The 14013-nt window shown below is 50.7% G+C and overlaps 1 protein-coding gene across 1 annotated transcript in view; it reads left to right on the top strand.

Annotated features, from left to right (window-relative positions):
• The first annotated feature begins 1327 nt into the window (after nt 1-1327).
• PPP1R16A (protein phosphatase 1 regulatory subunit 16A) overlaps nt 1328-14013 on the top strand; it is a 29857-nt gene continuing 17171 nt past the window's right edge. The window contains exons 1-3 of the mRNA XM_066578187.1: nt 1328-1952; nt 13045-13115; nt 13824-13969. Of these exons, the coding sequence (XP_066434284.1) occupies nt 1709-1952; nt 13045-13115; nt 13824-13969 (461 nt within the window). The 5' untranslated portion in view covers nt 1328-1708. The remainder of the gene's footprint in view (nt 1953-13044; nt 13116-13823; nt 13970-14013) is intronic.

Raw genomic sequence — 14013 nt, forward strand, 5'->3', positions numbered from 1 at the left:
TGCAGTGAGGTACAGGCTGAGGCGCTGGGTGCAGTGAGGTACAGGCTAAGATTAGAAGTGTAGGGATATACAGGCTGAGGCGTCGCGTGTAGTGAGGTACAGGCTGAGGTGCCGGGTGTAGTGAAATACAGGCTGAAGCGAGGGATGTAGAGAGGTACAGGCTGAGGTCTCGGGTGTAGAGAGGTATAGGCTGAGGTACTGGGTGTATTGAGTCAGAGGCTGAGGTGTCGGGTGTAGTAAGGTACAGGCTGAAGCGAGGGATGTAGAGAGGTACAGGCTGAGGTCTCGGGTGTAGAGAGGTACAGGCTGAGGCGCTGGGTGTAGAGAGGTATAAGCTGAGGTGCTGGCTGTAGTGAGTCAGAGGCTAAGGTTCCAGGTGTAATGAGGTACAGGCTGAGGCGCCAGGTGTGGAGAGGTACAGGCTGAGGCGCCAGGTGTGGAGAGGTACAGGCTGAGGCGCCAGGTGTGGAGAGGTACAGGCTGAGGTGTATTGAGGTACAGGTTGAGGCGTCAGGTGTAGTGAGGTATAGGCTGAGTTGTCAGATGTAGTGAAGTACAGGCTGAGGCATTGGGTGTAGTGAGGTATAGGCTGAGGTGTCGGATGTAGTGAGGTATAGGCTGAGGTGTCGGGGTAGTGAGGTGCAGGCTGAGGCATCAGGTGTAGTGGGGTATAGATGTAGTGAGGTATAGGCTGTGGTTTTTAGGTGTAGTAAGTTAGAGGCTGAGGTGTCAGGTGCAGTGGGGTACAGGCTGAGGCACTGGGTGCAGCGAGGTGTAGGCTGAGAAGCAGTGTGGTTGATTTCTGGAAAGTCCTTAAAAATAGGGCACTTTTATTTAGCCTCCGTGAACTTTTTTGAGGCGGTGATAACTGATCTGATTACTATGACAGTAATTATGGTATTTTACAGCTCGCAGTGATGCTGGAGATAATGTCACCTACAGACATGTATCACGTATCATCGTTATCTGCTATTATAGTTTTCCACCGTGTCTGTCTGTGTGCTCCTCAGTGTTCTGTATCGTCTCTCTTTCGCATCTTTTCAGCCCCGTTATATGGCACCGTTGTATGCCCCGCCCCCTGCCTCAGCCGCGCCTCTTTTGAGATCCGCCTTATCCTTTAACCCCGCCCTCCACATGTAGGTTGCTCCTTGCTCCGCCCGCGTAGTTCAATTCGCGTTTCCCTTCTTCTAACTAACCACACCCACTCCGCTCTAGCCACACCCACTCCCCTCGCATTCCCTCTGCACTGACCCCGCCTCTCTTGTTTTCCTCCCCTTCGGCACACCTCCTCGGTTCTCCTCCCCCTTGACCCCGCCCCTCCCCCCTCTTGACGGCTCCAGGAAGCGGCTCACATTCCCGGTGTCATCCGGAGCTAGGGGGGCCGCACCGAGAGTCATTACCTACCGGCACCGTCCTCCCGATACACGGAACAAGTGCTGACATAACGGCACCATCCGCATATACTGGAGCAGGACTTTACATACCGGACCCCATCCTGCTCACATATAGGATACCGCCTTCCCCCCGTATACCGGACCAGTCTTCTGGTCCTCCCCATATACTGCTCCTCCTCCGGGTCCCAGCTGGTAAATGGACAGATGGAGTGCTAGCTCTGTGGCTCAGGGGCCCCTGGATGCAGAGGACATGAGAGGCTGGTGCAGGTAGTGGGGCCCCCAGTGTCCAGTCACCCCCCCCCCCCCCGCTCATCATGGCGGACCACCTAGAACTGCTGTCCGAGATGGCGGTGGTAAGCCGTATGACCACACAGGAGCGGCTGAAACATGCACAGAAGAGACGGGCGCAACAGCTGAAGAAGTGGGCGACGGCTGAGAAAGAGGTGCTGGGGAGGAAGAGTCGTCCCAAGAAGACGGGGAGCAAGGTTGAGCGCAGGGTATTATTCCCCGAAAATGTCACCCTGCTGGAGGCTGCCGCTCGCAACGACGTGGAGGAAGGTGAGAGTCCGCGCCATATATATAACTCTGATATACAACATACCGCAATATACTATCCTAATATACAACCGCAATATATGACACCCCCTGATATATCAGCTGAGTATATGACTGTCCCTGATAGAAGACCCCAATATATGACGCCACCTGATATGCCAACGATATACGACCCCAATATACTACTGCCTTGATATACAACATCCCCAGTATATGACCAGCCGTGATATATACCAATGATATACAATCCTCATACGAGTGCCCAGATATACGACCCCAATATACAACCTGCTGTCCTTCAATGTATAACTTGAACATACGAACATCTCCGATGTACTAGCCCAACATATGATCGTCCCCAACATAAAACTCCAATATGTATCCACTGACCTATAACTGCCCGTTATACGACCACAATATACATCCATCTCCCCTGTTATGCACATCCTCAATATACAACTGCCCCTGATCCCCAATATACAACTAGAATATGCGACCATCCCCCCCATACATGACCCAATATACTACATTCCCCAATATATGACCCTGATGTATAATCTCACTATAAAACTCCATTATATGACTGCCCCTGATATGACCCCGAAACACGATATCCATGATATACTACTGCACCAAATATACTACCCAAAGATATGGCCACTCCTGATATACGATGTCCTCTAATATATAACTTTAATATAGGAACATGCCTTCCTGATGTATGACCCCAATATATAATGTACCCCAACAGACGACTGCCCTTAATGTTTAACCCCGATGTATACGCTCGCCCTTGATTTGACATCCACTGACATATGTTCCTAAGGTATAACTGCCTATAGAGAGAAAGGTTGTATATCAGGGGTGTAGATATATATAATTTCTCCTCCACGATATAGTACAACCCCTGATATATAATCTGAATATACGACCTTCCTCGCTGAAGTATGACCCCGATATATGACAGCTCCCTGTATACGACTGTCCCAATATTCGAACCTGATATGACTGCCGCAGTATACTCCGACCCCTGACATATGACCCCGATATATGAGCCTACACAGCGGTAACCAGGAAAATGAGCGACTCTGGTTGAACATACGAGAAAAGGCGAGATGATGGGGGGAGGGGTCAAGTGATATATAAGGGGTATGAGGTGACGGCGGTGAATAACACTGATTATCTGGTGACGATGGTGCTATCCTTTTGTGATGTGTAGACGACTGGTCAGAGCATCTCCAGAACGGCCGGTCTTGAGAGGTGTTCCCGGTGTGTAGTGGTAAGCACCAAGGAAGGACAACTGGTGACCGGGTCTTGGGCATCCAAGGCTCATTCATATGTGGGGGGGGGGAGGTGAAGGCTGCCCATATGGTCCGATCCCACAGAAGAGCGACTGTTGGACAAATTACTGGCGATGATAGAAAGGTGTCAGATCACACAGGGCAGCGCAGCTCGCTGTAGATTGGGTGGCAGAGCTTTAGAACGGTCAATGCCCACGTGAGTCGTGTCCTCTGCCAAAAGCACCTACAATGGGCACATAATCATCAAAACTGCACGATTGAGCAATGGAAGAAGACATCCTGGTCTGATGGATCATGTTTTACATCATGTGGACAGCCGGGTGCGTCACTTACCTGTGAAAGAGGTGGCACCAGGATGGGAGGAAGACAAGTTGGCTGGGGCAGTATGATGAGCGATGTGCTGCTGGGTACTTGGGTCCTGGCATCATATGGATGTGACACATACCACCTACCTCTGTACTAACATCTACCCTCTTTATGGCAGCTGTGTGCCCTCTTCATTACAGCTGTGTGCCCTCATGGTAGTATGCTCCCCATGGCAGCAGTGTTCCACACCTGCAGTTGGACTCCTCGTTTCCTGTAATGGACGTCTCTGAGTTCCCTCTTATTGTTATAATGGCTGGCTGATCCCGTCCCTGCTGGGTGCTGGGCCCTTTAAGGAAGCTCCACGTGTGACATAAGTTTCCTGTTTTTCCTGGAGGCTCCAGACTACGTTTTGGCCCCTGCAGGTCAGACCTGGCTGACACCCAACGCGCTTCACAATCTATATAATAGAATTACCATAATGGACTAAGCACAGATCCGCTTTATGTGGTTGATTAGTAGCAGCTTAATGATATTACTGAGGTCTGAGGAACCTCGTGCCTCAGTGGATCCATTGTGGTCAAAGGAATAACAGCAATGGCTGCAAGTATTAACTGTGTAATATGCCACATCTGGGGGGGGGGGGGGGGGGTAGAGCTGGGAGTTGTAAAATAGAGGTGGTGGTGGTTCAGTTATAACGTCTCACTTTGGGGTGGAGGTATCTGGTGGCCTGTCTCTTCCCTCTTTCTTCACACCTCCTGAACCACAGGGGCGATCTGATGGCTGGCCTCTTCTCTCCTTACACTTCCTGAGCCTTGGGGTGGGAGGTTGTATCTGATGGCCTGCCTCCCTCCATTTACAGCTCCTAAGTCACGGGGGGGGGGGGGGGGGGGGGTTTATCTATCTGATGGCTGGCCTCTTCCATCCTCACACCTGTCCCTTGGGAGGTGGGTTGTAGCCTGTGGCTGGCCTCTCCCCGCCTTGCACCTCCTGATCCACAGTGGTTATCCAATGGCTGGCCTCTTCCCTTCTTAGACCTCTTGACCCTTAGGCGGGTTGGTATCTGATGGCGGGCCTCTCCACCTTCTGACTCTTGGGTGGTATCTGATGGCTGGCCTCTTCCACCCTCACAAATGTCTCTTGGGGGTTGGGCTGTAGCTGGCCTCTCCCCTCCTTGTAACCCCTAATCTCCAGTGGTTATCCAATGACTGGCCTCTTCCCTTCTTAGACCTCTTGACCCTTAGGGGGGTTGGTATCTGATGGCGGGCCTCTCCACCTCCTGACTCCTGGGTGGTATCTGATGGCTGCCTTTCGCATTCTCACACCTCCTGACCTTTGGGGGTTTCCAAAGGCCAGCCTCTTCCCTCATGCCTCCTGACCCTCGGAAAGGAAGGGAGGGTTGTAATAATCTAATGCTGACCTCTCTCTTCCTTATACCACTTGAGCCTCAGAGGATAACTGATGACCAGCCTCTCCTGACCCTTGGGAGATATCTGACAGCTGCCTCTCCTCTCCGGACCCTGGGGGGTGGGTGGTATCTCATGACCAGCCTCTTCTCTTCTGACCCTTGGGGGTATCTGATGATTGTCTCTCTTTCTCACACTTCCTGCACCCTAGGGGGGTATCTGTCTATTGGACTCTCCTCTCCAGACAGGCTGGTGTTAAATGATAATCTTGTTATAGTCTGGGAACTGTGACGTCAGGCGCCGCCTTCCAGGATTAATGGGATTACTGTGAGGTGCCTGAGGCTGCAGTAACTGGCCAGAGCGATGCCTCGCTGCCTCTGACCCCGGTCTTGTCGTCCTCCTACATATTGTACATACGCTTCTTATGGAATTTGTCCGCACAGCTCAGGGTTCAAGTAAATGCTATCACCCCGCAACAGTTCGTGGCGCCACGGTGTATACAGTAATCTCAGAGATAATATGGCAGCCCCCCAACAGCCATGATATGCCATTGAGACTCTAACTTATAGTCCTCAAGACACCCCCCCCCCCTCCCCTCCACCTCGTGTGTTGAGAAGTTTCTAGAGTACTATGAAAAAGTTCTCACTCCTTGTGCGGGTCCTGTTCATCCAGCTGATCATCTCTTGAGAAAACCCAAAATGTAGCAAAGTCCATCAGGCAATTTATCACCATTGTGCAAAAGTAAGTGCCCCCATCCACTTCAGAACTGGATGCAGCCCCTTTAAGCAGTGAAGATACCCCACCACCACATTCTTGGAAGATCATGAAGTAGAAATCTCTGGAGGTTTCACAGCCGTGTCTAATGGCCCTTTCACGCGGAACGACCTTTTGGGCACAGATGCCTGGTAGGTCGTCTCAGTGCTAATTATTCCTATGCTTTTACACAAGAACGAACATCGCTCAGTGAATGGAGGTGCAGCGAGCAAGGAATCGTTACGGCCTGCTCGCCTCAATTCACAGTAAAGAGGCAGTTGTTCATAGATGAACGACTGCCTGTTTACTCAGACCCATATATCATTCAATTTTCTGCATGCAGAAACTGAACAAAATGTTCCCAGCAATAAAAACCAAGTAATCTTGTAGATATGATACCTTATAATGCCTAACGAAAATACATGATGTTATAGAAAGCTTTTGAACCTACTCTGGGTTCTTCCTTGGGCATAAACCCGAGGGGTTGGAAAGCTCGCTATAACATCATGTATTTTTGTTAGCCATTAAAAGGTATCATATCTACAAGATTACTTGGTTTCTCTTTCTGGGAACAATCACATTTTGCTCTACTGGCATTCAGTCAGAGCATGCATTTACACTCAGCGATTTATCAGCCCATATAAAAGGACCTTAAAGGCCCTACTTCACTGGTTGATGTCCTGCCTGAATAAGTATTGATACATGATATAACGAGCCAATTGGTGCTGGTTTAATGGGCCTTTTACATCTCCAATACAAACTGTATGGAGATGAACAATGGTTAATACAGTTTGCATGTTGTCAGGAGTAGGACACCTGCTAATACGAGAAGATGCGCTGCCAACATGTGATCACTTATCAACCTGCATAAAAGATGTGATGAACCGACAAACGCGCTAATCGCTGGTTATGAATGCTCTTACCAAAATTCCTGCAGCTGATTATCAGTACTTGTAAAAAGCCCTTTAAGCTCTGGCCTGCAGGAACCTCAGTTACGTCCACTATTTCTTCATGGAGAAGACTTATAGCAGTGATGAAGCTTCTCAGGAGCCAAAATAAGTATGAAGAGCAAGAGACAGAGCCTCTCCCAGAGGGTTCCCCTGGCGGTGGAGCCTCTCCCAGATCTTCCCCTGGCGGTGGAGCCTCTCCCAGATCTTCCCCTGGCGGTGGAGCCTCTCCCAGAGGGTTCCCCTGGCGGTGGAGCCTCTCCCAGAGGGTTCCCCTGGCGGTGGAGCCTCTCCCAGAGGGTTCCCCTGGCGGTGGAGCCTCTCCCAGAGGGTTCCCCTGGCGGTGGAGCCTCTCCCAGAGGGTTCCCCTGGCGGTGGAGCCTCTCCCAGAGGGTTCCCCTGGCGGTGGAGCCTCTCCCAGAGGGTTCCCCTGGCGGTGGAGCCTCTCCCAGAGGGTTCCCCTGGCGGTGGAGCCTCTCCCAGAGGGTTCCCCTGGCGGTGGAGCCTCTCCCAGAGGGTTCCCCTGGCGGTGGAGCCTCTCCCAGAGGGTTCCCCTGGCGGTGGAGCCTCTCCCAGAGGGTTCCCCTGGCGGTGGAGCCTCTCCCAGAGGGTTCCCCTGGCGGTGGAGCCTCTCCCAGAGGGTTCCCCTGGCGGTGGAGCCTCTCCCAGAATGTTCCCCTGGCGGTGGAGCCTCTCCCAGAGGGTTCCCCTGGCGGTGGAGCCTCTCCCAGAGGGTTCCCCTGGCGGTGGAGCCTCTCCCAGAGGGTTCCCCTGGCGGTGGAGCCTCTCCCAGAGGGTTCCCCTGGCGGTGGAGCCTCTCCCAGAGGGTTCCCCTGGCGGTGGAGCCTCTCCCAGAGGGTTCCCCTGGCGGTGGAGCCTCTCCCAGAGGGTTCCCCTGGCGGTGGAGCCTCTCCCAGAGGGTTCCCCTGGCGGTGGAGCCTCTCCCAGAGGGTTCCCCTGGCGGTGGAGCCTCTCCCAGAGGGTTCCCCTGGCGGTGGAGCCTCTCCCAGAGGGTTCCCCTGGCGGTGGAGCCTCTCCCAGAGGGTTCCCCTGGCGGTGGAGCCTCTCCCAGAGGGTTCCCCTGGCGGTGGAGCCTCTCCCAGAGGGTTCCCCTGGCGGTGGAGCCTCTCCCAGAGGGTTCCCCTGGCGGTGGAGCCTCTCCCAGAGGGTTCCCCTGGCGGTGGAGCCTCTCCCAGAGGGTTCCCCTGGCGGTGGAGCCTCTCCCAGAGGGTTCCCCTGGCGGTGGAGCCTCTCCCAGAGGGTTCCCCTGGCGGTGGAGCCTCTCCCAGAGGGTTCCCCTGGCGGTGGAGCCTCTCCCAGAGGGTTCCCCTGGCGGTGGAGCCTCTCCCAGAGGGTTCCCCTGGCGGTGGAGCCTCTCCCAGAGGGTTCCCCTGGCGGTGGAGCCTCTCCCAGAGGGTTCCCCTGGCGGTGGAGCCTCCCCCCAGGCAGTCTCTTCAGCGCGGCTGAGGTCCGTGCTCAGGACAGGACAATGATGGAAGTGGTGAGAGGGAAGCTCTAATACCAAGAGGAGCATCACTGCTGGGCTCACACCCGTAATGACCTCTAATTTATGGATGTTGGGGTCAGAAGTGCAGCTCTATGGACAATGCAGGTCTCAGTATATCTGCCATAGATCTAGTAAGGCCTTCATATAATGGTCACATATGGAGGGGGCTCTGCTGCCTGAGGACTCGAATATGTGCAACTCACTGAGGGAGCCATGATTTCTGCATTGAACCGGAAGATCACTGATCTAGAATAGATGACAGGACCTGAAATAAGCTGTCAGTAGAGAGGACCTCAACGGGGAAGAGGTGGCGATCATGTTATAGGAAGTGACTGGTGGATGGTTGAAGAACTTTGTTCCCATGAGAAGTCCTTGAGTTCCCTCTGATATCACTTGCTGTATAAAGGTCAGGTGTAATTAATGGGTAATAATACCTGATAACTTTATCACAGCACCTTTTATACACAAAGGTAAGTTTAGCTGCTTCAGCCACCTCATATTGCAGAAGGGTGCCTAAAATGCAGCACACAGCGACGTAATTCCTGTAGACGACGGTAGTCCTGTGGGTCGTAACGAAGAGCTCAGTGACTGCAGTGTGGCACCATCATAGGATGCCACAAGTCAGTCCATGAAATTCCTGATCACCCGTGTCTATCACTGTGAGGTGGAAGCATCCAGGAATAACAGCTCAGCCATTAAGCGGTAGACCACCCTACTTGTGGAGGCTGAAGAGCATGGCTTGTAAAAAAAAATTACCTGTCTACTATTGCATCACTCATTGCAGAGATCCAAACTGCAGCTGGAAGTGATATCGGCACAAGAACTGTCCATGGTGGAGAAGCTGTGCAGAGTACTGAAATTTGCATGCACAATGCCAAGCGTTAGCCATAGTTTTGTAAAGCATGTGATCACCAGGATCTGGAGGAGCTGTGCACAATGCCAAGCATCAGCTGACATGGTGTAAAGCATGTCATCGCTGGGCTATAGAGCAGTGATATGTAATTGATTGTGGAGGATTTCCGGTGGTAGGGATAGGTACAGGGGGATGTAGCTTTGGTGGCGAAGGTCCTCTAGTGTTGGTGACGAATTTGGAGGGGGTGGTAAGTATTTTTGTCTGTTCAATGTGGGTTACGGTGGGTGTGTAGTATTTGGCAGCTGGGTATGGGGGTAGTGGTTGAGTGGAGCTGCAGGATGAAACGCTGGGTTCTCTCTGACACAGTTGTTGTGGTAATGGAGGCCGCGGCGCTCATCGGTGGCCGTGGATTTACCCCTTCCGGTTTAGGCCACTCTCATACAAGTATTTGTAAAAATGCTGCGTTCTTCACTGCAGCCTTCTACAGTGCTTGTCAGCGTTTGCCTGCATATTTAGTGCATATATTGTATAGTAACACAACGCAGTCACCATCCTTCCCTCCCCATTTCCCCCCTCAGTGGCATAATAAGCATTTTTAATGCACTCCATTCGTTTCAATAAGCAATGCAGGGCACCAAAAACGCGCTAAATGCCCAAAAATAGAAAAACATCTGAGAAGCCTCATTGAAATAAATGGAGGCTTAGTGCAGCGTTTTAAGCGGGCGTTAAAAACGCCCACTAGATGCTGTTAAAAAAGAAAAAACAAAAGGCCCGTGTGAGAGAGGCCGTACTCATACACATCGGTTACCATGGGCAACAGACGGAGAATCACAGCGCAGCTTTCATTTTTTATGCTGCTGAGGTAAAATGAAAGCTGCACTGTGATTGGTTGCTATTTCTTATGCTGCTGAGGTGAAATGAAAGCTGCGCTGTGATTGGTTGCTATGCGCAACAAAGATTCTCTTTCAGACCACTTTCATAATAGTGTGGTGCCGGGCTAATATATTCCGTGGCCAACCCTGTACAGCAAACTTCATGCCTCACATCCTCTACATCCACACCAGCGGCGTGAAACTTCCTCGCTCAGCCAAACGCACGAGCCTACATCATAAAATGTCCACTTCAATCTGTCCTCTGCTGAGGTTCCAGGAAAGACTCCCGTTGCCGTCCTGGGCCGGGCTTTCTACCAGTAATTATATACACCACCATCCCGTATACTGCCCTCTCATTCACGGCTCTGCCAGCGTGTCCATGCGCCCAGACCCTGTAATCAGTATAAATATAACCACGCCGCATCGTCTCATTGTGTGGCTGCTTCTAATCTCCCCTCTAATATAACTTATGTACCATTCAGGGTGTGCAGAAAGCTGTGTCTGACAACCGTGACAGCTTCTAGAATAGCGGCCATCAGGGGTTGTCACAAGCACCTGCCACCCATGTATAAAACATCCCTGAGAGGCAGGATATGCCCTCCAGAGCCCCCTGATTCATGAGCGGAATGCCAGCACTCCAGTGAGGACTGACACAGCAGTGATGGAGGGATAGGACTTGGCTGTAATGCGGTGCAGGAATTCCTCCGCTCCTGGCACGCAGTGAGGTATGAGGCTGGTGCAGTCTCCATGTACTGTTTGCTGGAGATCTCAATGTTGACTCAGGGATCAGGAAATCTGTCGGCTTCCTCCTTTCACTCAACGGTGGGAAATCCGTGCTTAACCCCTGCACTGCTGGTCTAAAGGCCCTTTAGCAATTGAACGAGCGAAAGTGAACAGTAATTGTTCATTGTAATTGCAGCCAATGATCAACCGGCAAATGATAAATGGTTTGCTCTTCGTTCATCTTACACAGACATAATAATCCTCCCTGGCTTGTTCACTAATTGTTCGTTTAAATAGCGCTCGTTCAGTCGTTCGCTTGTACAGCGAATGTGAACGATTTCTTGTTTGACGATGAATTTGCCTGTATAAATAGGCTGTATGAGCGAAGTCTGACATCATGGTGTAAACGGACCCTATTCTACCAGTCTGTGTGATGCCAGCAGAGACTGCATATGGCAGCAGGCGTACTGCGCATTAACACGTATCTCGCGCATGTGGTCATGCGCGGTGTGACCTTTTTTTTTAAATTCGCCGCTCTGTTTCATACTGGGGTTGCGTATGAAATGCCGCCCGTACACAATGTATTGCGTATGGACAGCGTTGCATATGCTGCTGATACAAATGTGTAAGGCTCACGCTGTGTGGTACGCCAAGAAACGGAGCACACTGCGTTCTGTTTCTTGTGCGTATTCACGCGCAATTTTTAGACGCTAATGTAAATTGATCAATGAAAGTCCATTTACTTTCATTGACTCTATTCACCGCGTGTCACGTGGCCGTGAAACATGGTGAAATCACAGTTGTGTGAATAAGCCCATAGACGGAGCCCCTGTGCCCGCTGATTACTGTGCTCTGAAGTTCAGTGACATGTGGTCGCTTTTGGTCATCTTCTAGATTTTTGGCTTATGCGCCATTTTCACTGAGTTTTGCATCTCGGCGAACATCTAAAGTGCAGCATCTGAATGCAAAATCTGTACCAGATGCCATTTATTATACGGGGGTCCTTGGGCTTCGAGGCCTGTATACAGGTGCTACCTCTGCACCCCTGTCTGGGGCATCTAATGGTACACAGTACCCCCATAAGTTTGGTGGTCTCCCTGTGATACCAGTATGTAGGGGGGATACTTGTAGGGCAGTGGTATGGAGGGATGAAGGTAGTGGTGTAGATGTGAGAGGCAGTCTCATGGATTGGGGGCAGTGATATGGGTCAGGGCAGCCATATAGATGAGGAGGGGCTAAGGGCATTAGAAGTTGCAGACTCTTGGCACCATCGCTCCCCAGACAAGCAGCATCTCTAGAGTTAAAGGCGTCTCCAGGGCCACATATTTACCAAACAGACAGTAATGTGCCCGTTAGCTGCCAACTCCAACACGGGCACGGCCTCTATGCTGCTCAAACGACCCATAAGGGGGCTCACAGTTTGCAGGGGTACACAAATCCTGCTCCAACTGCAGCCTGAGGTCTTAATCCTGCCGGTGGGAGACGTTTTAACTCTTCCTCTGCGTCAGTGTTTTTCCCCCAGCTCTTGGTGTGCATTGGGGCTACACGTGATGGGCTGGACTCCCGTGGGATGTCTGTCCACGTGTCTGCGGGGCCACCGTCTCCTGCTGGAGGAATAGCCACTACTGGGATGAAGTGCAGACCCTGTGTATATCTGATCCTGAGAAGTGGGGCTTTTACACGGAATGATGTATCGTTCGCACGGGCAAACTATGACGGGGCAGATAAAGCGTTCAGATGGTCACATTCACTGTACTAGCGAATGAGAACGACTGAACGATCAGTATTTGAACCGGATGATTAGTGAACGATCCTTTTTATTCTTGTCTGAAATAAATGATAAGCGAACAAATTATCGTTGATTTATTGATTGTTGTCTGTGTTTACACTGATCGTTAAAAGCCCGTTTAGACTCAACGATTATCGCTGAAAAGCCATATTTTGAGCGGTAATGGTTGAGTCTAAATAGGCATTAGTACCAATTAGCAGATTATGCTGGATGATCACTCAAAAGCCATCTTTTGAGCGATCATCTGCGTTTCTAAACAGGCCTTAAGTTCGAACGATCCAACATTTTAATTTTTTTTTTTTAAATGTTATTGTTCTATGTAAAAACACCTAAAGCTGTTTGGTAGCCACAATGGCTTCCATTGGGATACCATGCAGATTTCCCACTCTCCTGAGCAACACTACACAGATCAGAAAGAGATCAATGGGATCACTGCAGGCGGCACACCCTTATTACCAAGGCCCACCCTGCATGTGGTCATGTTGTATATGTGGGGTCTTCCCTCAATACTCCTAGGCTCAAGGAAGGGGGGACTCGGATTTGACAAATGCAACGTCCAGCTGTACATGTTCTGTACATGCCGACTTGTGATCTCAGACCTTTCTATTTTATAATGGGTTTTTTTTGTCTTTCTGCTCCAGTTCGCCAGCTACTGCACAGTGGTTACAAAGCCAACCTGTACAATGAGGACGGCCTGACGGCGTTGCACCAGGTGAGTGACCCTGGCAGGTAATTCATGATCTTGTGTGTATGGTGGGCTGCCAGCTAATTTCCCAACAGCAGATGTCTTGGTATTATGCAAGTTGTATTTCATCATGTCTGGGAGGTAAAAGGGGGGACAAAGAGTTGGGCTCCTTTTACAAAGAGTGATTTATTGTTCGCAGGTGCAGCGTGTTTATACAGACAGATAAATTGTTCGCTAGCAAATTGTTCAGTCATTTACAATCCCTGTACTAGTGAATGTGAATGACCAAACAATCGCTGTTTACACGCAACAACGGGTAAACGAGCGAACAATGATTTTTTATTTTTTTTTATGCCTACGTAAAATTAACAACGAATGAGAAGCAAATGAATTCTCATTCGTCCCTCAATCAATGGGTGTGTTTAGACTGAACAATTATTGTCCAAATTTGCATGATCCTATGATTTTTTTTTTTTTTGAGCAATAATCGTTCTGTGTTAAAGGACCCTTAGCGTTATTGCACTGCCTGCTGTCATACCTTCTCATAAATCTGCTTTCTCATCTCCTCCTCTGAGTGATAAAGATGAGCGGCTCCTGGGTGTAACCCCTCCCACCCCTCATTGGCGGCTCCTGGGCGTAGCTCCTCCCACCTGTAATCAGTAGTTTGTGGAATTAGTAGCGACTGGTATATGGATTGGCATTAAAGTGTTATATTGCATCATCTTGTTTTCTCAGTGCTGCATTGATGATTATGAGGAGATCGTCCGCATGCTGATAGATGCCGGTGCTGATGTAAACGCCTGTGACAGTGAACTGTGGACCCCGCTGCACGCCGCCGCCACCTGCGGACACCTACACCTGGTGGAGCTGCTCATCAATCAGTAAGGACAACATTGATGTGGATATGACCCATGTAGATAAGTGT

Source organism: Eleutherodactylus coqui, chromosome 9 (genome assembly GCF_035609145.1).
Source record: "Eleutherodactylus coqui strain aEleCoq1 chromosome 9, aEleCoq1.hap1, whole genome shotgun sequence".
Lineage (NCBI taxonomy): Eukaryota > Metazoa > Chordata > Amphibia > Anura > Eleutherodactylidae > Eleutherodactylus > Eleutherodactylus coqui.